Raw genomic sequence first — 25,638 nt, 5'->3', positions numbered from 1 at the left:
AAAAACCAGGTTTTACCAGAAATCACATTGTTAGCATAAACTATCTAAACTATCTGATATGGGTCAAGGGCCAGGTACAATAAAGACACACTTATTAGGCAGGCTGTTCCAAGGATTCAGAGACTATCTCCCAGGAGCTAGCTGAGGATCAGTCCTTTCTTGGAATGTGCAGGATTTGAACACCCCAAGTCTGTTGAGCTAACCCTTTACCACACATGAGGGCAATATTCTCTACCTTGTAAGAAACAGATATTTTTATCCTAACACATAACAGGCAATGAACATAAGAAAGCTTTTGTTATTCCCTGAATAAAAAATACCTGTGTCTTTGTTTTTTCTATCTGATTCCACAGCTTCACGAATTTTCCTTTCCTTATGCAAATCCAGCTCTTTCCCATTGGTCAATGATCTCTTGAAAGCCCCTCCTCCAAGAAACCTTCCCTATCTACCAATTCTACAATAATCTTATTTCTTGCTCATTCTGGCAGTTTCTTGCAAGCAATCGCTCATATTATTTTTTTAAAGAAACATGCTATTACTTTTTGTAAAAATAATATATGCTCATTGTGAATTCAAACAATGTTGAAAAATACAAAAAAACAAATTAAATTATTGCATCAAATTATCCAACTGAAAATTAACCAGCAATATTTTAGGTGAAAATTGTTCTGTATATTTCTCACTATATAAACATAGATAGATAATAGGCTAATAGATGTTTTTCTAAAAATAAAATCATGCTAAAAGCACTATTTTTCATTAAAAGTGCTCAATTTTATTTGAATTTACCTGAAGAAATTATAATGAAATAGGAGAAATTGCTAATCTTGAAATGAATCATTACAATACTAGATTTTTAAAAGACTGTGATGTTAAGAAATAAAATTATTAGGATCCTAATTAGAGACATTAGGTGTCTTTAAATGACTAGTTTCAATTTTAGGCAGCATTGATTGACTACCATAAATGATGAAGCATTAGCACTCACACTTCTTCCCACCATCCCTCCCACCATCTCCTGATTTTTGTTACTTAGAGCATCATTTTTACACTGTCAATATTTGTAGTATTTGCATTCTGCCTTGTAATAATAATTCCCACCATTATTTAGTATCAGATGCTCACTTTTACCACATCCTCCATTCCTGAGTTCTATACTTTGATTTATCTAAGTGTCTTGATTTCATTTTCAAGTAATTTTTTCCCAGTAAGAGCTCAGGGGTGCAATATTTCCTGAGTTATGTGAGTTATTTAAATATATGTCTGTGCCCTCTTCTTGAACAATATCTTGGTTATATCTGATATTCTTGAATCACACTTTCCTCCAGAAAATGTAGACATTGGTCTATTACTTTCAACTATTGACTAGTACTGTGGTCAGCCTTCTTCTCTGTCCTCTGTGACTTACTAATTCTTCCTAGATGCCTGAAAAGCTCACTCTTTATCCTTGAACTTCAGCAACTGAACAAGGATATGTCTTTGCATTGCATACTTTCTGCTTTGGTGCTCTGCATCAAATTTTCTTCAAGCAGAGCAAGTTCCCCTAATCTGCAGAGTCATGGATTTTTTATTTCATTATATCCTTGAATAATTTTTCTGTCCTAGTTGTGTGCTTCATTCACCTCAAGGACTTTGACAGTGAACTGACAACTCACACATTTATATCTTTAAGCCAGACCTCTTCTTGGTATTCCAGAGCTATACACCCAAAACCTTATATCTCCTCCTAAATTAAGAGATACACTTAACACACCCAAAACCAAACTCTGGTTCCCACAGCAAATCTGCTCCTACCACAGTCTTCCAATCTCATAGGAACTGTGTCCTTCCAGATGTTCAGACCACAAACCTTGGAGTACTCCTTGGCTCTGCTTTTGTTCCCATTCCCCATAACTGATCCGTCTGCAAATCCTATTATCTCTATCTTTGATATATTCAGAATCTGGCCACTTCTTTCCTTTTTTTTTTTTTTATTAAATCTTTATTGTTCAGATTATTACATCTGTTCCTCTTTTTTCCCCCCATAACTCCCCTCCACGCAGTTCCCACCCCACTCTCCGCCCTCACTCCCCACCCACTGTCCTCATCCATAGGTGCACGATTTTTGTTCAGTCTCTTTCCACATCCCCCACACCCCTTTCCCCCACAAGAATAGTCAGTCCATTCCCTTTCTATGCCCCTGATTCTATTATAATCACCAGTTCATTCTGTTAATCAGATTATTTATTCACTTGATTTTTAGATTCACTTGTTGATAGATGTGTATTAAGCCTGCAACATGGGCTTAATTTGTATCTTTACCTTTCTTCTTCTTCCTCTTCTTATAGGATACCTTTCAGCATTTCATATAATATTGATTTGGTGGTGATGAACTCCTTTAGCTTTTTCTTACCTGTGAAGCTCTTTATCTGACCTTCAATTCTGAATGATAGCTTTGCTTGCCGGGAGCCAGTCCATGCTTGCTGTTTCAAGGGACCTGGCATATATGGCATACTGTTCTTAATATGTTTGCTCACCTTCTTGGCACTATGTGTTTTAACCAAGGTCTCTGAGAAAGGTTGTTTCCCCAGGTAGGGATTTTCCCCTGAAGTTAGGGAGGGAATAAAACCTCTTAACTAAGTGCCAGGCGGGTAATTAATCACTTTAACTATGAACAATCATGCTTAAGCTACATAATCTTTACTCCCTGGAATGGAGATAAGAAACGCCCTAACCTTTGTAATAGAGATTGATAGGATTGAATCAACTGGTATAAATACAGATGTAACAAGACAGCAAGAGAGAGAGAGAGAGACAGAAATTGGCACAGAACCTACACAGAACGTTCTCTAGAGACAGAAGAACTTCGCTGGAGAGAACATGGCAAAAGATCCTGGACTGAACCTGACTACAGAAATTGGCAAGAGAACCTGACTAGAACCTGGTGACTGAACCTGGCTGGAGAACCTGGACAGAACCTGGCTGGAGAACCTAGCGAGGGAACATGGCTACAGAACCTGGCTGGAGAACCTGGAGAACCTGGCTGGAGAACCTAGCAAGAGACCATGGACACAGAACCTGGCTGGAGATCCTACACAGAACTTCGCTGGAGATCCAGACCAGAACTTGGCTGGAGATCCTGGCTAGGCTGCTGATCAACTGAACACTGTCTCCGTGTCATTCCTTCTTCGCCGACTCCGTCCACACCTTTGGGGACCCCTGGACCCGCTGGGGATGGACCCCGGCATATGGCGCCCGAGCATGGACTGGCTCCCGGCATTTGCTGGAAAAAGTAATCTTGGTTGTAGGTTCTTGGCATTCAACACTTTGAATATTTCTTGCCACTCCCTTCTGGCCTGCAAAGTTTCTGTTGAAAAATCAGCTGACAGTCGTATGGGTACTCCCTTGTAGGTAACTGAGTTTCTTTCTCTTGCTGCTTTTAAGATTCTCTCTTTGTCTTTTGTTCTTAGCATTTTAATTATGATGTGTCTTGTTGTGGTCCTCTTTGGATTCCTTTTGTTTGGGGTTCTCTGCGCTTCCTGGACTTGTAAGTATATTTTTTTCACCAGGTAGGGGAAGTTTTCTGTCATTATTTCTTCAAATTGGTTTTCAATATCTTGCTCTCTCTCTTCTTCTGGCACCCCTAAAATTCTGATGTTGGTACACTTGAAGCTGTCCCAGAGGTTCCTTACACTATCTTCATATTTTTGGATTCCTTTTTCATTTTGCTTTTCCGGTTGGGTGTTTTTTGCTTCTTCGTATTTCAAATCATTGACTTGATTCTTGCAATCCTCTAGTCTGCTGTTAGGAGTCTGATTAATATCCTCTATTTCAGTCAGTGTATGCTTAATTTCCAGTTGGTGCTTTATCATAACATCGAGGGTCTGACTAGATTTCTTGAGGATCTCACTACATTTATCGGCGGTCTCACCAGTCTTTTCAAGGGTCTTACTAAATTTGTCGGTGGCTTCTAGAAAGTTCTTGAAAAACCTTAAAAGTGTGGTTTTGACCTCTATATCCAGTAGTTTGCTTTCCTCCATTTCTGTAATTTGTGTCCTGTTTCTTTGTCTCCGCATTTTTTATGCTTCCCTGTGTTGATAAAGTGGTTTTCTGTGCTAAGTGTCCTCTAGGGCCCAGTGGTTCAGCCTCCCCAATTACCTAAGGAGGACACTCTTGGTGCACCCCCTTGTGGTCTTCATGAATAGTCTTGTTGTAGTTAAGCCTTGATTGTTGTAGTTAACACTGGGAGGGAATGACCTCCAGGCCAATTGGCTGTGAGAATCAGCTGTGTCTGCAGTGGGAGAACTTCTGTGCTGGAGACACCCCTCCGGGGCAAGACTTGCTTCAATGGGGCTTTGGTGCTCACTGGGTCTGCCCCCTGAGTGTATCCTTTAAAGGTCCGAGGAGCTGCAAACTGGATGGTCCCACTCTGACCACTGGGGACACTCGCTCCTGGATCTCTAGGGGGGTGCTAATCTAGCCTTTGCCTGAGGCTACCCAGCAAAAGCCTCTATGCAGGGCTTGGGTGGGGCGGGGCAGGTCCCACGCGATCCACAGGGTGGAGGGAGCAGTTATGGCTGCTCTCAGTCCTGCCCTCAGAGGCTCTGCTTCTCAGTGTCTGGGTAATCGCTGCAAGCACCTCCGAGAGAAAGCTGCCCTCTAGTTCCGACCGATGCTAGACAATCTCGCTTCTCCCATATGAGTCTGGGTCCCCAAAGACTCGCCCAGAACTGGAGCTCAGAGCCTGAGACTCCCTCCCGATTGAAAACGACAGCCGCGCCCTCAGCTGCCAGCCCACTCCGCATGCACCTCCGCACCTTAGTATTTTACTTCAGCACCATTCCTCCTCAGAGTCTTGGTATGCTTTTCTCTTTCCTTCTAGTTGTAGAATTTCCACTCAGCCAGCCTTCCTGTGGTTCTGGATGATGTCCATTCCATCTTTTAGTTGTATTTTTGAAGTGGTTGTGCGAGGCAGCAAACTCTGGTGTTTACCTATGCCGCCATCTTGGTTTCTCTGGCCACTTCTTTCAATTTCCATCTCTACATCATAATTTCTTGCTTCCACCCTGCAGGAGCTTCTGAGCCAGTCTCCATAATTCTACTCTCACTCTTCAATAGTCTTTTCTCAACAGATCGGCCAAAATAATTCTGTCTATCCTATGCCCAAAACAATCCACAGAATACATGCCCAAATCCCTCTAATGGCCTAGAAGGAGAGGCAAACCTGACTTCTCTGGCTTCATCACCTAGCATCCTCTCCACTGATTACTTATTTCAGTCCCATCAGCCCTTTGCTGCTTCCCAAACATATCAGGCATGTTCTCATCTCACAGGCTTTATAGCATGTTTCCTCTCCCTGGAAATCCCTTCCTCTAAATTTTGTTGGAGCTAGCACCCACCCTTCATTCAGGTCCCACCTCCAGGGTCACCCTATCCCAGAGCCCTTCTCTGACCATCCTTTATAAGATAGCAATACCTCCAGTACCATTCTTAACATCCCTTTGACCTTGCTTTCTGTTTCTCCTTAGCACCTGTCAACATCTGACACACTGACTATCTCATTTATTTATTGTCTGTAAAGGCATTGAAGACAGAGACTATCCATATACCATAGAGGTGCTCCACAATATTTGTTAAGCAAATATGAAAAAAAAAATGTTAGATCTATCTTAGTCTGCCCTTCCTATCTAATAGCATCTATCTGGTTGCTTTCTCTGCCCTTTCTAATCTGCCTTCATTGCATTATTTTGGACTCTTTTCACATTTTTAGTAATTGAATTTTCAGTAATGTCTGTTCCCTTCTTTACTTTTAAAATTTTTACTTTTTGTTCTGTAATGAAAGTATTTTATTCAACCATTTTTCTTACTTAGGGCTTGTAATGGCCCTTTTCATCATGTTCTATGGCTTTATCATCTCATCTTTAAGTTCTGGTTTTTATAGAATTCATACTCTTATTAGGTGGCTCAATAACTAGAAATATTTTTGGGGAATTGCCTTCTGTTCCTTGGGTTATTTTCTCTTCTAGACTTGGTTTTCTGCCTAGATTTTGCATGCATTTTTCTTTCTTTTTATTTTTTCCTATAGTTTGTGTAGTTGCCATCGTCTTATATTTATTTGTTTGTTTGTTTGTTTAATCTTGCTCTTAATAACTAACTCTGGACAGAACTTCTCTTTGCTCTGTTATTTTACTTTTAATTTTTTCTTCAAAAGCATCCTTCAAGAATCACTATGCCTGAGGTCTTGGGTGGTGATGGACAGTATGAGGGGCAGGGTTAGGTAGAAAGGGAAATCAGCTGACCTATATGCAAGCTTCAATTAATCATTTTTAGAATTCCCAGTGGCAGCTCACACTTCTGAGAGTGTGTAAACCTCCTCTTCTTATGTTCCCTTACTTGAAGGGTAGGGGAAGTTATGCTGTTCCAGGGAGGCAGGACCTGCCTCTGGTTTCTTTGATCTGATTCAGCACAGAGCCCTGGAGATTTCTTTCATCAAGCACATTGCTCTCCCTGACTCCTTTATTTCTCATGACTGACCAGTCCCATTCTACAAGAGGCTTCTACTAAGTTACAGTTAGAAGAAGAAGGAAAGTACGAAGTTAAGTTTGATTCCACCTAGATTTGGGTGGTCTGTGTAAGAATTCTCATACTAGTTGCTAGAGCTGCCATATTGAATTCCACAGTCCAGGTGGCTTAAACAACAGATGTCTATTTTCTCATAATTCTGGAGACTAGAAGTTCAAGATCAAGGTGCCATCAGGGTTGGTGTCTTGTGAGGACTCTCTCCTTGACTTGCAGAAGGCTGTCTTCTTGCTGTCTTCACTTGGCCTTTTCTCTATGCATCAGCATCCCTGAGGCCTCTTCCTCTTCATCTTTTTTTAAAATATTTTTTTTATTGATTTCAGAGAGGAAGGGAGAGGAAGAGAGAGAAACATCAATGATGAGAGAGTCATTGATTGACTGCCTCCTACACACTCCCCACAGGGATCGAGCCCGCAACTTGGGCATGTGCCCTGACCAGGAATCAAACTGTGACTTCCTGGTCCATAGGCCAATGCTCAACTACTGAGCTATACTGGCCAGGATCCCCTCTTCCTCTTCTTACCAGGACACCAATCAGACTGAATTGGGGCCCCACCCTCATGGCATCATTTTAATATAATCACTTCTTTAAAGACCTTAACTCCACTTAAGGTCACATGCTAAGATACTGGGGGTTAAGGATTCAACATATCACCTAAAGAGTAGAGATTGGGTAGAGTGGGGGGACAAAATTCAGCTTGAATCAATTCTCGAGATTTAATTGACTTCAGGGTCACAGCCCTTGGGGTAAAAGCCCAGCTAGGAACCTCACCATGGTGCTCCCCCAATATGGCTGCCCCACTGAGCTTCTGTTTCTTTCCTGGGATCATGTCATTGGGCTGTGGTTGAAATGCTTTGACAATTTGTTCATTTTGTTAGGAACCCATGCTGTGTGCAAAGAAAGTTGGGCACTGTGAGTTCTGATTTGAGATTTATTTTCTGCTCTAAATCTGCACTGAGTACCCACCAAGAACCTGACCCTGTGCACTTATGTTAGGCACTGGACCACAGCACAAAGCGCAGCACAGCCTGATGCTTATTGCCCACATTTTCTGCCTACCAGCTTCTTTCTCCAATCTGATCAGGACCTACTAGATGGAAATGTTCACATCGCCTCTTATCCACCTCCATGCCTAGCCCAGATCTTTGCTTGAAGTTGTGGGTGTTCAATAAAAATCATTTAGAAAAAGAAATGCATGTGGAAACTTTAAAAAGGACTGTCACAATGTTATTTGTTCTTAACCCAAAGAACAAAAAGAAAAAAACCTTCTCAATTTTTTTTCTGATGTCAGAGGAAGGGTGAAGGAAAGAAAGACTCACATCTGGCCACGTTTTAGCTCCGAACACTTTGCATAATCAGTTAGAAACCCTTTGTTAGTGGGCCAGATGGCTGCTGTACCCCAAAAGAAAATTAAGTATGTAAGCTGTGTCAGATGAAGGAAGGAATTAGAAATTGCTTTCTAAAGAGAAAGAACTTTGTCTGAAGCTGCCCTGTAGGTGTGGTTAATATCAGCCATTGGTTTCCTAGCAACCAAGCCCTTTCCCTTACAGAAGTATTGCCACACTGTTTTCAAATGTTCTCCATAGACATTGGAGGACCCAGCACCCATAATGCTTTTCAGGGGAACTGAAAAAGCCCAAACTAATGAGTATGGGAGAAGATGGACCTGCCCTCCTAGGCTGGTTTACCTGATGGCATTGATGCTCCCAAATGTGGGACCAGCCCTCACTCATTATGTCATGGAATCCTGGCCTGGAATTCCTCTGGGCACAGAAAGCATTTCTAAGGCAAATCCAGGAGACTTCTGTGCCCGTAATCCAGAGTGTGCCCTAATCACAGTTGTTCAACTTTCAACATCTCTCCTGCATGACTGCAAGCTACCTCCTCACTGATTTCCTACCCCTAAGCTTGACCTTCCTCCAGTTCATCCTGCTCATTGCAGCCATTCTCTTTGTGAAAGAAAATCCTAGCTGTGTCTGTCCATGTCTATTCATTTCTGTCCAATGGGCCTTTTGTGACCTGGCTCTTGTTTAACTCTCCAGCCCGTTCATTCTTCCACATGCACCCTTTGCTTTGGACAGACCATACTATTTTAGTTCCCAGGACACACCAAACTACTTCACACCTTGCCCAGTGCCTTAGGACATGCTTTTTCCTTTACAGACTATACCCTAACCTCACTTAAAATTGAGCAATCTTATAATTCCTCTTTGTCCCTCAAGATTCAGCTCACATGTACAATAAATCCCCACTTAACATTGTTGACAGGTTCTTGGAACTGCAGCAAAATTATATATAACAAAACCAATTTTACCAAAGGCTAATGATATAAACAAGAGTGAATTTCCTACAGCATCACATCTATGCTAGAATGAAGCAACATTGAATAAAATGGTGTTATTCAAGGACCTACTGTAGACTCTTCTGTGAAATTGCCCATAACTCTCTTTCTGTCCCTAAGTCTGCTTGGTATGCTTCCCCTATAGACCCTGGGTTCACAACTCTTAGTACTACAGTAAATATGCTTTAATTGTTGGTTTACTTATCTATGTCCACAACTAGATGGGAAATCTTCAAGGACAAAGTGCTTTTTTCCATGTTTTCTACACCCACAACAAGGCTTAGAACATAGTAGATGCTAAGTAATTGTCCAGTGAATGAATAGGCAGTGAAGCTGACAGTATCACTTGGAACCTGCCTCAGGTTTCCTACGTCTGTTTCCAGTTCCTTTCTAGACTGGCATTCTGTTTTCATGAGATGTCAGCAGAAACGTATGTAAAGAAGTATATATAATGGCTTAAACCTCCAAACATGTCCACACAGAAAACTGTGTTCTAACTTCTAGAAGGGATACATCAGCTAAAATATTTTATAGCTAAAATATTTTATAATCTGAAGATGTGACATTATGTGGCCATTGATTCAAGTACAGAAACTATTGGCATTTAATCATTGCATGCAATAAAATTTTTTAAAATTAAAAAATTTTCTAGAATATGAGCTTGTTCAAGAAATCTAAGATAACATCTGACACAATATCTCACATAGAAAGAGAGTGGGTTCTTAATACCCAGTCCCAGAGAAGTGTTTAAATACCTTCCATATCCATAAGCACAGGACCGATTGAGGAAACCCATTTCATTACTGAGCATGCCTAATTCAGGTCTGAACCAAATAATTTAGATCTTTATTATAAAATCCAATTCATTCATATACATTACTTGCAGTTTATTGTGGGTAAGAGCTTCTCCTTATTCTTTGACTAAAATTTGCTTTGTTATAAGACATCTTCCTCATATAGGTTTGAACTGTACGTTTTGTAGCAGCCCAGGAAAAGGGCTTTCTTTCTTATATATTACTTTTCACAGAGTAGAAGATCATTGTCATGCCCTCTTGGCCTTTTGTTGGCCTGAGCTCTTTGGGTCCATTCAACTACTCTTCCTCAGATGTGGTTTTCAGATAATTCATCATCCTGGTCACCATCTTTTATATATATAACCACACAGAGCCTGCCCAATCAACAAGAATATGCCAAAGGCCAACTATCAAGACTGAAAAGGTGAGCAATTTTACAATCTTTGCAAGTAAACAAGTTAACCTGCTACAGTTTCATGGATGCTGGGAAAAGACCTAGGACTTCTGGGTCAGAGACAAGAATAGGAATAGTCATGGCTTCAGGACCAACATTTTGTGTACCAGTTCCCCAGACCTCATTTCCTCCAGAGATATATGAAAGGGGACTGACCAGATAATACCTGGATTCATAATGGGTTGCATTGTAGAAGAGGAACCACAGATGAGGAAAAAGATGAGATTCCATCTTTTATAATGGGGTGCAAGCAAGCCTGCTTAACTTTGCTTCCAAAGGAGACATTATCTTTATCTTACAAGGCAATTTGATATACAGATTTGTTTGGAAAGAGTTCAGAAAAAAAGATTGTCAATGCCTTTATTTGCAAGACTAAAGGCCCTGCACACAAAATTTGTGCATGGCCTGGCCTGTGATCAGGGCCATCTTCCCTGGCTGCTGGCAGCTGGCCCCGCCCCCCGCTGCCACCTAACCCCAGTTCCCTGCTGGCTATCGGTGATCAGAGCTTGCCGGCCAGGGGAAGGGACCGAAAGGTTGGCCTGCAGTCCCCAATCAAGTGATCAGGGCCTGCGGGCTGGGGGAAGCTTCCAGTATTCAGCGTCTGCCCCCTGGTGGTCAGTGCACATCATAGCAACCAGACGTTCTGCCATTTGGTCAATTTGCATATTAGCCTTTTATTATATATGATGTGCAGAAATGTGAGAATTCCATGGAAAATTGTCTCCCACTGTAGATATCAACACTCAGGAGATGAACCAGTTCTATAGCTATAAGTGAACCATACAAAAAAGACCAAACAGCTGTGGTCTCTAGAAACTACACTGTGAGCATCACCTTCAGGTACCTGGAGCAGAAGGACTTTTACCTTAGAGAAGCCATGGCCTTGAATTATGGAAGACAGCAGCCAATGACCACAAGTCCACTCATTCATTACTTCTGAGCACTTTCCTTCCTCCATTTAAGTGTGTATTTAATGAAATAAGGGTCAAAACCCACCCAATCCCCTTAGGAGGGAATTCTGGGTCCTATGTGATTAGTGGCATTTTCATTTATTGCTTTAATTATGCTTATTGTAACCATCCACAAGACCAAGCAAAGGGCCTGTGTCTATGAACAAATGGTTTTACTGTGGAATTGCTAGAGATTTTTGTGTGTGAATGTAACAGTATCAAGTCATTTTAATCCTAAGGACAGTCATGAAATTATGACAACACATTTTGAAAGAATTTCCAAGCCCATTCAGTCAGTTACATGTCTCTGGGCTTGAGAAGAACTTGGGTTTTATTCATTTACTTATGCAACAGATACTAAACTGTGTCAGTCACTGTAAGAAGTGCTGAAGGTAGACCAGTAAAAAATACAAAACTCCTGCCCACCTGCATGGAGCTTACATCCTAATGGGAGAGGCAGAAACCAAACCAGTGAGTATACTGATGTAAAATACCAAGTAGTGGTAAGTGCAATGAAGCAGGACAGCAGGTTACAGAGCTGGAGAGGAGGGGTGCTGATTAAGCAAAGGTCTTGCTGAGACAAGACCTGAATAAATAAGGAATGCTTGCCCTGACAAATTTGAGAGAAGAATGTTCTAGCAGGAAGGAGTAACTAGTGCAGTGAGGTTGGCTTGCTTGTCACTCTAGTGGAAGGAACAAAATAAAGGATGGGTGGAGATGGACATCTGCCTTTCTTTAGAAAGATATGCTTTATATCACATGGGCAATCTGAGTTATTTGGCCAATTCTCCAGCCTTGCCTTTCACATGGCACCACCCTGAATACCATAGGATCCAGCCCTAAAGTAATTCTTGCAGACTTTAAAATGAGCTACCCTCAGATTTTCCTCCTGATGATACCTCTTCCTGAGTGTCTGCCTTCTCTTCCCTCATCATCCCATGTGTCCTTCAAGACTGAGCTTGGGCATCATAGCTCAAGGAAACTACCTAAACACCCAATCTGATTAGGGATCACACTTTGGTCTTTGCTTCTCTCTTACATGTTTCTATTCTCAAATGTAATTGCTGATGTATTGTGTATCACATTTGACAGTGAGTTCTTGAGGGGGGGGGGGGGGGCGGGATTTCAAATTTCATCTCTATGTTTCCAGTTCTTAACACAATATGTTCCTCATGGTAGGTGCCCAATAATAATTTGGGTAGAATAGATAAATGAATGCATGCATGAATATATTATATTTAAAGGCTTTCTCTATTAGCAAGAAGCATTTGAATGCATTCCTCTGGACTGCTATGCAGCTGCTGTAATCATACTGAACACATTTACCTTCAGGCTGCTCAGAATATAATTAAATAAATTGTTTTAAATCTATAATGCATTATTCAACCACATTTCAAAAAGTTCACACTGTTACTAGCCTCTAACAATCTCAGTATCACTGGAAATCATCTTCTTGGCTCCCTTTTGCTCCTAAGAATTAAACCCACTACTGTTATTCCAGGAATTATTGTGTATTTCATGACTTGAGAACCCCACTTAAGCGGGGTAAGCAGACCCTGAAAACCCAAAGAAAAATAACCATTTCTTGGGTAGAATCATTCTTGGGCTACTTTACAAAGAACTTAGGTCTTTGATGTCTGTGATCTCATTTGTATGTGGAATATATATTTTTTAAAGCTGAAATCAGTAACAGAGAGTAGATGATGGTTACCAGAGGCTGGGGCATGAGGGAAAGGATTTTTAAAAAAGTAGAATGGGGGTCAGGATTTGGGGGAGGGGGTCATGGGGAGTTATTTTTAATCCGTATAGAGTTTAAGTTTTATAAGAGGAAAAGAGTTCTGGAGATGAATGTGATGATAGTCGCACAACAATGTGAATGCACTTTATGCCACTGAACTATACACTTAATGTGGTTAGAATAGTATATTTTCTATTATATCTATCTTATCACAATAGAAAAAATGAAATTCAAAGTCCTTGGCCAGTATAGCTCACAGTAGAGTGTGTTACATGATTAAATAGAATAGCCCTGAGTTAATGCTGCTCAAACAATGTGTAATGCTTGTTTTAATTTTGGTCAGTTGAGAAGCAGACCCGAGATAAGAATTTGAGTGAGACAGTTTATTTGGGATGTGCTGGGAATCCCAGTAGGGGACCAGGAAAAATAACAGAGGGAAGAAGGTGGTCGGCAAAGAGTGTGCAATTAAGCCAGCTACCCTAGTGGGTGACTGGAGCTTCATCCCAGGGGAGACTCTGGGAAATGACGCAGAACACATTCGCTACAAATACCCTGCTTGAGAGGGGAGGAAGCAGGGGTATTTATACAGCTTCTCCTAATATTCATTGATTGAGGGTTGCTTGGGGTTGTTAATTTCTGGACATTTCACCATTGCCTCTCACTCTGACAATTGCACCTGAGAGAAGAAGGGTAAAGGTCCCAGGAACAGAAAGAAATGCAGGTACTGGCAGACAGGTAGATGGAGAAGGAAACAGACAGGGCACTGACAATGTCTACTGTAGTACTGGTGCTAAAATTTCTTCCCTTGTTCTAACCTTCCAGCTCAGAGCTCTCCTACTCAACAAGTGAGAATAAATGCCCACTCACTTCAGCCACATAAGGCAGTGAGCTCAGGACCCCGCACTCAGGTTATGAGAAGGCTGTGAGCAGTGATTAACCACAGAAGTAATGACTGAAAATAAAATCAATGGGACAAGATGGTATAGAGCACACACCTGGAGCTCAACTGGATGGAAGGAAAAAACAAAAAGGATTGAGGCCAGGCCTGGGTAAGAGATGCTTTCTTGGTCCAACTGGATCAGGGCTACCTGTAGTTCATTACAGAGGATTAGAATTGCTCAACTAATCCTTTTATTATCTTTATAAAATCCCAGAGTAAAGAACCTATCCAGGTATTGCTCTATTCAGCTATCAGCCTGGGAGGACCCTACATGATTTCTGCTGGGTCAAGAGTCTAACACCCAGAAGATGTAAACCATGAAAGCATATTTTCCCCCTTACACACATGTGGATTTTTCTGGTGGGTACCCTGGCTGCACATCACAAAAGGTCTTCTGAACAACAAGGATGTTAAGTAAGTCAGGAAAAAAATCTAAATTGGCTTAAAACAAAAGGTGTTAAGAGGAACAGAAATTGTTCTGCACTATGGATGATTATGGAAGAGACAGGCTCAACCCATTGACCACTGTAATGAAAAATGCTGTTGAAAATATTAAGCCTGCTGAAGAAGGGGGAAAGCCTGAAAATGTTAATCTGTGATATTCTGATTATAGAAAGAAACTTATTATAAACATTCACTCCTGAAACTGATTGCATTGAAAGCATAAGAAATACTGGAGGTTAATCTCTGATAATCCTATGAGGAAGGAAGATGAGAGATGAATATAAACCACTATTACTTCTATAAACTGGAAAAGAAAGTGGAAGAGCAACCCAGCTTAAATAGAGAACATGATAAACATCATCTTCCTTTTTACATCCAAGCAGTAGAATTTACTAGACTGAGAAGAGAACCTTTAATAACAGGAATGAAAGGATGTCCAAGCAGAATTACAAATGTCTAGCAAAAGAATAAGAGGATGAAAAGTTTGAGGATACCAGCAATAGGTTTGTGGTTGTGCACCACAGAGGAATCTAGACTGGACAGGGTAGAAAGGGAAGCATTAGAAAGGGGCAATGGCCATGTTGTAAAGGGAAGCTTGGGAGTTTAGTGGTCTTGATGTGGTGAAGAATCAGAAGATTTGTAAATAAGGAAGTTAGCTAGAAGGAGGGAAATTTGGGTCATTGTGGGATACAGAAGTTTACATCTTATTGATGGTGGATTCTTGGCAATAACCATTACCAAGTGATGTAGGTGATTGAAGGGGAGTAAGAGTCATGGGTAGTCAGAGAAAAGGAGTTTCAAGGTCTGGCTCTTGGGTGGTTCAACTACATAGATGTTGCCCATGACAGTTGGAGGAATTGGGGTGGAGAGGAAAATAGCTCTGCAATTGCTAAAGTCTTCAGCGAGGAAGGGAAGAGGTCAAGAGTTAAGCAAATAAAAGCAATGAGAAGTAGTAACCGTGGGATGGATGAATGTCATTAGCCTCAAAGGAAGAGGGCTTTCATTATCATGCAGATCAAAGAGCAATGGGTTGGAAACAGCTAGGAGAACTTCCCCTAAGCCTGCATCTCCATGAGATGTGAAGTGTGGGAGAAAACTCAGCCTCCAGCCAAAGGGGAAGTAAGTATCTGATCAGGTGCAGCTGCTATTTAGGTAAAACAGTGTCCCTAGTTGTGTCCTGCACAACAGTACCTCCCCCAGGTGTTAAAGAAGCTCAGCCAAATAATGTCAAATAAAAGGTTCCCTGGTCAGATAAGTTTGAAATATACTGCATGATATACCCTCTTCCAAAAGAATCATGTTACTAGCTAAAAAATTTCAGGAAATCCTGTGGAGTAGAAAAGTGTTTTATCCAAATGTTTTCATTTGTACTAATATTTGACCACTGAATCATTCCCTGGGGGCATTCCTAGATAGGTGTTTTATGCCATGGGGGAAGTTGAGTTGAGAAGGAAGAAAGAGGCTTCAGTGAAAAGGTAAAGAGATAAATATGTAAAGATAGAATATGGGATACAAAGTCAGCCTGCCTTGTTTTGATTTCCAGCTCAGGCATTTCCCAGCTCTGTTACTTGGGCAAACTACTTGCTCTGTATGCTTCAGTTTCCTTACCTATAGGAGAAGAAGATGGAGAAGGAGAAGACCTATATGGTAGGGTGATAGTAACGATCAAATTAACACAGGAATGCTTAGAGAAATGCCTGGTGACTGATGTGTACCCCCCTACCCCAAATGAGAACTGTTATTACTGCAGAGTTTATTTGCAAAGAAAGGAGAGCTCCAAGTGACAAACCAGTTCCAAACAGTGGGAGATTCCAGAGGAGAGTAATTCCAAAAAAAGGTAGGAAGGGTAACTCTCACATGAACCTGAATTGGGTAGAAATGTGGATCCCAAGAGTACTTCCCCAGAAACATTACTAAAAATCCTACCCACCTGCACAGTTTAAGAGTTTATAGTTTCACTATTTCATGCCCACAGCTGTGTGAATTACATAAGACAAGATGAACACTTGTTAATGTGTTTGCTATTTAAATTTTCTCTGGTGTGACTTTTTCATTTATTTCTTTTGCCCATTTACATGGTATGTCAAGGTATTAAATTATTTTTCTCCAAATGTAAACAGTAGTCCTCCCCCACCTCCCTCTATGCCTTTTTCTCTTTGCCTGACTCAGAAAAACCCTGAGCTGGTTCCATTCATACCAGGCATGTCAATGACCTTCTCATTGGGAATATAAAGAGGTGTAATCAATTCATTTTTAATAAGACTAATGGGTAAGAAATACAGCGGCCTTCCTGATCAAAGCCCTTGCAACTATCTTATTCCTTTTTCACTCAATATCTTTTCAAAATTACTTACCCAATACTTTAGTCCTCTCTTTTTAGCTGACAATTTTGAATCAGGAATATTGTACCATGTCCACATCTCTGAAATCTAATAAGATAGAACATGCTTTTCCTGCTCTGTGAGCATTCAGGAAAATGGGTGGAGGAGAATGCTCCAGGCCACCATCGGGGAGCCCTGGCTCTATCAAACATTGTCCCTGAAGGAGATGACAAGGACATTAGCTTACTATTCAGCATCCAGCCTGAGAAAGCATGGTGAGCCAGATAGGAGGAAAAAAGCAAATTCAAACCTTCACAAGATTCTTTGCTGGTGACTTACACCCATGCAGGGCCATACTATTTAAAAAACCTGGTCATCTTCCCATTGTTTTTTCACAACAATTCTGTCCCTATGGGCAGCTCTATGTTGATGAGGCAACACCTGGTTTTGGTATTTCTAAATATATGAAAATACCTGAAATTGAGTCATTTATACTTGAGAAATATTCCAGGAATTTTATCCTGTGTTAGTCATCCTGCCCTTCCCTAAGGTCAGTATAGGAGCCCTTTTAAAATGGGAATGGGGGAAATGAGAAGAAAAGGAGAATGTGGGAGAGGACTAGGGGGTAGGGGAAAAGAGAAGGAAGGTGTGTAGGCCAATTCCTAGACTTGTAGAAATGATGTCCCCAATCCACTCCTCTCCTTTCTACTACACTTGAAGCTAGACTAGCTCTTCCAAGCCTATGCCTTCTACCCAAAGAGATTTTTTTTTAAATCAGGACACTGTCAATTTTTCTTTCTCATGGTTACCTTGGTTTTAGACCCTGGACCTTTCTCATGTCACACCACATTTGAGCACAAAGGATATAGGACCGCAGAGAGCTTCGCTCACTCTAAAACGTAAAGCAACAGCATTAATGCCAATATGTTTGTGTTGCCTTCTTACTTCCATTTTTCAAACAATTCTCTGTTTTGGAGATGAGGTAGCTGAAGGTCACCATGGTTAAAGTGACATGACCAAGATCTTCACCTGCCTTGTCTTTGAGGAAGACTCCATGCCAGCTCCTCTGACTCCTAGAGTCCTGTCACTCTGTGAATAGGGGATGGAGAGATGGAAAGTGAACCACTCTGAGCCCCTCCCCTACTTCATGGAGAGTAGCTCAGCTATGAACTGTAATATCTACCGCAGTTCTGTAATATTGTATTGCCAATAGGGTTTCATGGCTGAAATAAAAGTTTGAAAATCAGGGCATTACCTTGGGAAATTTAAAGTCATGGTCAAGGGAAAGCAATTGTCATCACCATCAGAAACAGATTTATCTGAGCTCTTGTTCTTTCTTTTCAATTTTTTAAAAATATATTTTTATTAATTTCAGAAAAGAAAGGAGAAAGAGGTAGAAAGATCAATGGTGAACGATAATCGTTGATTGGCTGTCTCCTGCACACCCCCCACTGGGAATTGAACCCCACAACCCAGGCATGTGCTCTGACTGGCAATCAAACCATGACCTACTGGTTCATAAGTTGACACTCAACCACTGAGCCACGCCAGCTAGACTGAGCTCTTGTTCTTTTAAGAAACTGTAGAGATGAAAAGGCTTTAAGACATGGCCCTATAATTAAGGACCTGATAACTTAGTTCATAATAAGGAATTTAAAAATATCAATATGTGCACTAAAAATTGATATATTTCATAAGTGTGATGGCTACTCAAATAGTTTATTGGAAGAAAAGGTCCTTCTGAACTCCTACCACTTGCAATGGCATGGATGGAACTGGAGAGCATTATGCTAAGTGAAATAAGCCAGTCAATGAAGGAAAAATACCACATGATCTCACTCATTCATGGATAATAGAGACCATTATAAACTTTTGAACAATAATAGATACAGAGGCAGAGCTGCCTCAAACAGATTGTCAAACTGCAGCGGGAAGGCCGGGGAAAGTTGGGGGGCAGGAGGGAGGGGTATAAGAGATCAACCGAAGGACTTGTATGCATGCATATATGCATAATCAATGGACATGGGACGCTGGGGGGTGGGGGAGGCCAGGGGATAGTCAAGGACGGGGGGGGAAAAAAGACACATATGTAATACCCTTTGTAATACTTTAAGCAATTAAATAAATAAATAAATAAATAAATAAATAAATAAGAAAAGGTCCTTCTATAAGGGACAGGAAATATAGAAATTACGATTCAAAGATGGGTTCTCCAGGATTTCAAAACTGAAAATGGAGTATGATCCAGAGCTAAATGAAGACAATTGTTCACATGCAAAAACTACAGTGTGGATCCCTGACTAATGATCCTGCAATAGGAAAGTATTTTATTAATAGCCACCTTTATTGTGCTAAGTGTTGTATATGAATTGTCTTATTTGATTCTCACTTTAACTCAGTGATGTGGGTATTATTATTCTCATTTTGAATGAAAGGAAACTGATGTTTAGAGAGTAAAGTGACAACTCCAGCACCAGAGATTATCAAATCTAAATAAATCTAAGGCATATGCGTGAATGCTGGTAGGTAAGCAAAGCATGGCTCTGGAGGAAATGATAAATGTTCAGAATGGCTGGGACACAGGATGGGTGAACTAAAGAAAAATAAGTGACTGGCTTCTTTCACTTAGCATAACATTTTAAAGTTTTATGTATGCTATATTCTAGTGTATGGGCATTCCACCTTTTGTTTACCCATTCATCAGTTGATGAGCATTTGGGTTGTTTCGGTTTGAGGCTCTTATGAATAACGCTGCTATGAACATTGTGTACAAGTTTTGTGTGGACATGTTTCCGTTTCTTTTGGGTATGTACCTAGAAGTGGAACTTCCGGGCCATCTGGTGACTCGTTTTCCAATGTGGCCCCACTATTTTACATTTCCACCAGCAATGTAAGAGGGGTCCAATTTTTAAACATTCTCATGAATGTTTTTTATTTTATTTTTATACAATTGATTTTTTAAAATATATTTTATTTACTTTTTACAGAGAGGAAGGGAGAGAGATAGAGAGTTAGAAACATCAATGAGAGAGAAACATCGATCAGCTGCCTCCTGCACACCCCCTACTGGGGATGTGCCCGAAACCAAGGTACATGCCCTTGACCAGAATCGAACCTGGGACCTTGCAGTCCGCAGGCCGATGCTCTATCCAGTGAGCCAAACCGGTTAGGGCATGGACTGAATGTTCTTGAGCATCTCCAGGAAAGCCTGCGGGGATGGTGCCTCCACATTCTGGAAGCTGTTCTGTACTCTGCCGCACAGGAAGAAGTATTTCGCCTCCAGCCAGATGAACCCGAAGTGGTTCTCATCGAACAGGATGAAGATGCCAGGGAAGCGCCCGTGGTAGGCTAAGCCAGGTAAGGTAATAGTGTCCACGCCATAGAAACACATCCTGCAGGTTCCGGGGTAGTTCTGGTCACTGGAGCGCACGCCCACAGGCAGAACAAACGGGACAGGCTGCTCCTCCGAAGCTGCAGCCCTAGACTCCCCGGCGCTGGGCTGGGCAGGGCTCTGCCAGCCATGGCCCTCGCTTTCCTCAGTCCCGTCTTCTTGCTGCTGCTGCTGCTCCCGGATCACCTGCTCGTCAATCTCCTGGACCACGCGGGAGAGCTCGTTGAAGTTGCGGAAGATCTCGCCATCTCGCAGCTGGATGCGGCGCATGAGGTGGATCTCTAACGTCTTCTTGGAGATTCCCGTGATCTTGGTGACCCTGGCATACTTCCCATGGAAGCTGAGCATGGCAATCTTTAGGCCGAAGGCATCGTAGTAGTATTGGAAGAGGCCCGGCCTGATGAGGTCGTCCGGGTGGCTCGGCGGGAGATAGAGGCGGCGGTAGGTCAGCCAGTTATACTGCTGTCTGTCCTCCAGCACCAGCCCCCCTTCTTCCCTAAGCCACGTTGGTAAATCCGTTCTGTGGTCTGTGTTCTTGCACCGGGTGGTGAACCTGTCCTTCTGAATCTGCACGTGGCGCTTGTGGGGCCTGCTGTCTAGGCCTTCCATGCACTCCACCGTGGCTGATTTCCTCTCCGTCAGGCGAATTCTGAACGAGGGCTGGAAACGTATTGGGCCACCCACATGGGTGTGAAGGGAAGGCCTGTATTTCCAACCAGTAATGCATAAGCCGTCCACCACGACATTCACTAGTGTTCTATAGTACTCATTATCTAGCTGCCACAATCCCAAAATGTGTCTGTATGGGAACAGCTTCGCATAGACTTCCCGATAAGACATACCGATCATCTCCAGGCTCTGCAAGTTTTCACGAACGCCAAACTCCTCCTGGCAGCGCCTTCTCCAGATGCTGTCGATGTGCAGGATGTGGTGGAATTTGGTGCAGGTCTGGGCCAGTCTGGGCAGGTGGGTGCCGGGAACCCAGGTGAAGATCTCCACCAGCATCTCCACCGGCAGGTCCTGCAGCGAGCAGTGCGGGGCCGGCATGGGGCTCGCAATTCCTCCACTCCCCGCACAGCACCGCGCTGCCACATCCCCCTCGATGTGCTTTTTTGCTGGGGCCGGCTTGCTGTCGGCCGCTGCCATCTCAGCTGGGCGCTGGCGCTTCTGAGGACACCGACATCCCCGACATCCCCGTGAAGAGCCCACGCTGCAGAGGCAAGCGCACTCCTCCATGCCTCCACAGGTAACAGCCCCCACAGTGTGGGCCGCTGTGCCTCAGCCAGGCTTTAAGCTGGCTCCTCCCGCCCAAGAGTCCAGCCACGCCCCCAGGGCCTAGCCACGCCCCCTCAGAGAGGAGCCAATTGTAGGACTTTAAACCCATAACCATTAACAGTTGCCTCCCTTTCCCAGTGCCCCCTCCCTGTCCTCCCGCCCTAGCCCCAGGCAGTCACTAATCTGATTTCTGTATGACTATGCCACCAGGGATATGCCTATGGGCAGGGCGGGGAGGAGGGGGCAGACATTTCACATAAATGCAGTCATAATATCTGGTCTTTTGTGACTGGCTTCTTTCACTTAGCATAACATTTTAGAGTTTTATGTATGCTATATTCTAGTGTATGGGCATACCACCTTTTGTTTACCCATTCATCAGCTGATGAGCATTTGGGTTGTTTCCAGTTTGAGGCTCTTATGAATAACGCTGTTATGAACATTGTATACAAGTTTTTTGTGTGAATATGTTTCCATTTCTTTTGGGTATGTGCCTAGAAGTGGAACTTCTAGGTTATGTGAACTTGAAAAACATTGGGTTAGTTCCTATAATTCTGAGAACATACTTGATTTATATAAATATTTCATTTTACATATACATATATGTTAATAAAGTTTGTTCTGATTGGGGAAAAAAAAGGAAAAAAGAAAAATAAGAGGCAGGCCCTAGCTGGTTTAGCTCAGTGCATAGAGCATCGGCCTCCGGTCAAGGGCACATGCCTGGGTTGTGGATCCCCAGTGGGGGACTTGTAGGAGGTAGCCAATCCATGATTCTCTCTCATCATGGATATTTCTCTCTCCCTCTCTCTCTCTCTCCCTCCCTCCCTCTTCCTTCCTCTCTGAAATCAATAAAAATATATTTAAAAAAAAATAAGAGGCAGAAAATAAAGAGGATTCACTCTTCAAAGCATAGCCCACCAATATCAGCTGAACCAATAACCAAAGGGGTGTAGGCACATTGCTTATTCTTTCCTACTTCCTGTTTAGACAACGGATTGCTTGGGAACACATACACTGAGATAGGAAACGAAGTCACTGGCACCTGTTTCTTTAATGAGCCTCTATTTAAGAAGGTAAAATCCCAAGCTTTAAACTCCAAGGAAAAGGCCAGTAGATGAAGATTTTGGAATACGATGTCAGGTCATCCCATGTCTTCCAGATTTGACCAGTGACCATGGCTATTAGGTGACTCATAAGGTGACTCATAAGGAAAGTACTTAAGGATTTGGAAACTGACCCTGAACTGGGGAAGAGCTGATAAGACCAATAATAACCAGATTTAAAGAGCATGAGCTTTGTGACAGCACTTCCCGCCAGGTACTTTAATCACATCATCTCATTTTACCTTTACAACAAGTCTATGAGTAAATGCTAATGCCATCTCTATAAGGAAACAACTTTTAGAGAGATGAAGCAACTTTCTTATTTCTTCCATTTTCTTGGTTAGAAATAGTTGAGGTTGGATTTGTACCCAAGCTCATCTGAAGCCAAAACCCATTCTCATAAACACTTTACAGAATAAAGATTGAAGGACAAAAGAACACATCTGAAGAGTGGTACAGCAGCTGACTTCATCAGAGCAGCTCTTTGGTTTAAGGGTCTTAGAGATGGGATATAGTCCTTCGGTGGCTGAGTGATTTGGAAGACCTAGTGTCGAATGGACTAGAGCAGTGATCAGCATTCATCAATGGCCTGAACTAGGAGCCAGATCAAAGAGTCTGCAAAGCTAGACTTCAATGCAGCCTAGAGATGACTTACAGAGTAAGTTAGTCAAGATAGACTGGTTTTGCTATAGTAACAACCCCCAAATCTGAGTGTTTTAATACCACAAAGCTGTATGTCTCACTGAAGCAAATTTAGCTACTAAGCCAGGTATCTATCCAGGGGCAACCATTCTCCATGGGATGACCTCAAACTCCAGACTGCTAGAGATGCCACCATGATGTGCAGCCTTCTTGGTTGATTCATCAGGGAAGAGCACAACTAGATAATTATATAATTTTATTTTTCCACCCAGACGTGACATCTTTCACTTGACCCACTCTTCATTTGGCCAGAACTAATTACATGGCCTCACTTACCTGCATGGCTGCTGATGGATGCAATACTCCATGCACCATAGGAAGGGAATTGAGAAGCGATGGAGACTGGTATGCCTACCATGGGAGCCTCTAAAGAGTTCTCAATAGCATGCCCTCTCCATGTAGTGATTTACTAGATAATTCACAATCACCCTTCCCTGAAAACTGCCTCACACCATCCATGAGTGGTATCAGCTGATACAATTGAATTTGTTACACTGAACCAAGGTCTCTATTTATTGGACATAGAGTCCTAAGTTCCCTGACCTAAGAAACACCATCCTGATTCTCTCTCTCAGAGTTAGAACACATATTTTGGGTATCTCTGTGTGTATTCTTAAAGTAAATCCAATTTTTATGTTTAAGTGAGCTCAAGTTCTTTTCCATTCTTTCATGACCTCCATATTGATAAATGGAAATAATTGGCTCAGATTGATGAACTGACAGGCAGAGATATTGTTTGGTAAATTAAATAGGGTCTGTTTATTGTAGAGATTCAGAACAAAAGCTAATAAAATCAAGATTCACAGTAGACAGATAAGCAACATTCTCCAGGAGTGAAAGAGATGCAAGCTTCTAGACCAGTGATGGCAAATCTTTTGAGCTCAGCGTGTCAGCATTTTGAAAAACCCTGACTTAACTCTGATGCCGTGTCACATATAAAAATTTTTTGATATTTGCAACCATAGTAAAACAAAGATTTACATTTTTGATATTTATTTTATATATTTAAATGCCATTTAACAAAGAAAAATCAACCAAAAAAATGAATTCGCGTGTCATAGGTTCGCCATCACTGAATCTAGACCATACAGTCCTCCTTCTGGGTCCCCAAATCTGAAAGAGAGTAAGCTTCTCATCAGAACCTGTGAATATCCAAATATATCTCTCTAAAGAGGCAGCTTTATACACATGAGAAGTTCTGTGTGTAGGCTGGTCTGGATGCACTCCAGAGACCCTGTCATCTAGAGCAGATTCAACTCATTAATCTCAATGTTATACCACAGGCACCATGCTTACAGGGTGCAGATCGGCTGTGAAAGCTCAGGGAAATAGCCAACAGCCTCTGAAAGGGGCCCTGTTCAACTGGACTTACAGGACACCTAAGTCAAGCAGGGCTTTCACCTCTGCCAACACAGTCACTTGAATTCTAAGGGGCAAGAATGAAGTGGAATCCAGGGTTACATTTCAAACTTCAAATTTCTTTGCTAAGCAAAATGGGGTCAGGTCCTATGGTAATCAGAATGCAGGAAGCTCTTTTCCTTTTTTTCTTTTTTTCTCCCCTTTAAGAACACTTGTGGTTGAGAATACAAGAGAAAAGGTCATATCTTAAATCACTTCAGTGGCAATTGCTCACATGCCTTCAGAGCACACTTAACTCCGTGTGTCCTTTCCTATGTCTTCTTAAGAGGAGTAGTGCTACTATAATCATGGTTCAATCGCACACATTGAGCACCATCTTACTGGAATGGAAATTAAAGACCACTCAAACAAAAGTTTCATGATTTATTCAGCTTAAGGACCTGAACAAAGCAGTGCAGAAAGAAATAGAAATCATCAAAAATGGCAAAGGGTAAAATTTAAAGAACATTGCTTACTTAAAAGATCCAAAACTCTGGGCTTCAAACAGTTGTAGACATATACTATACATTTACCAAGGAAAAGAAAATATTTCCAACATGTTTGTTACTGTTTATTTAAATGCTATAATTGATTTTTTTATTATAACACTTGCTCATTGTGGAAAATGTTAAAAATGCAGGAAAAGAGAAAATGAAAATTAATTCTCAGTATTGCAAGCCTGAGAGATGTTGCAAGTCAACAGAGATGTTGACTCTGTATATGCATATGTACATCTGTCTATATCTATGTGTACACACACACACACATACACACACAATTTTTACAAATGATTTTATCATTTTAAACTCTTAACAATAACACTGCATGGTAAGCAATACTATTACTCATCAATATCCAATTCCCCTCTGCTTCCAGGCCCACTACATGACTTACTTTATGGTCCTTTGAGATTGGATGTGACCACTGACTTTGGCAAATAAAATGTGAGTTGAAGTGGCGTATGTCATTTTGGAGTGGAAGCATTGAATCTTCTCTCTCTCTGTTGTCACATGGAGGTGTCATAAAATGGACATATGCAAAATGCTAAGCCAACACATAGAGAAGAACGGCCCTTGAAAGTCACCATCTCCCTATAGGTCTTTGTGTAATATGCTGAAAGAATATATTTTTAGTGAAATTTTTGCTCATATTTATGGTTATTTTCTTATGGTGCAATCATTGAAGGAAAAACCATAGCTCAAAAGATATATAACTATATATAAAATCT

The 25,638-nt window shown here is 41.7% G+C and overlaps 1 protein-coding gene across 1 annotated transcript; it reads right to left on the bottom strand.

The window, feature by feature from the left end:
- Positions 1 to 19,707: 19,707 nt before the first annotated feature.
- On the bottom strand, positions 19,708 to 21,266 carry LOC308524306 (F-box only protein 31-like; the record flags this gene model as incomplete). Its single annotated transcript, XM_081098632.1, has 1 exon — positions 19,708 to 21,266. Exon 1 carries the CDS (start codon positions 21,166 to 21,168, stop codon positions 19,708 to 19,710), a length of 1,461 nt encoding a protein of 486 aa, XP_080954758.1. The 5' UTR covers positions 21,169 to 21,266.
- Positions 21,267 to 25,638: the final 4,372 nt, after the last annotated feature.

This window comes from Myotis nattereri (genome assembly GCF_964212035.1).
Source record: "Myotis nattereri genome assembly, chromosome: 1".
Lineage (NCBI taxonomy): Eukaryota > Metazoa > Chordata > Mammalia > Chiroptera > Vespertilionidae > Myotis > Myotis nattereri.
Note: the sequence above shows the minus strand (reverse complement) of the source record. Positions and strands in the feature narration are given on the sequence as shown.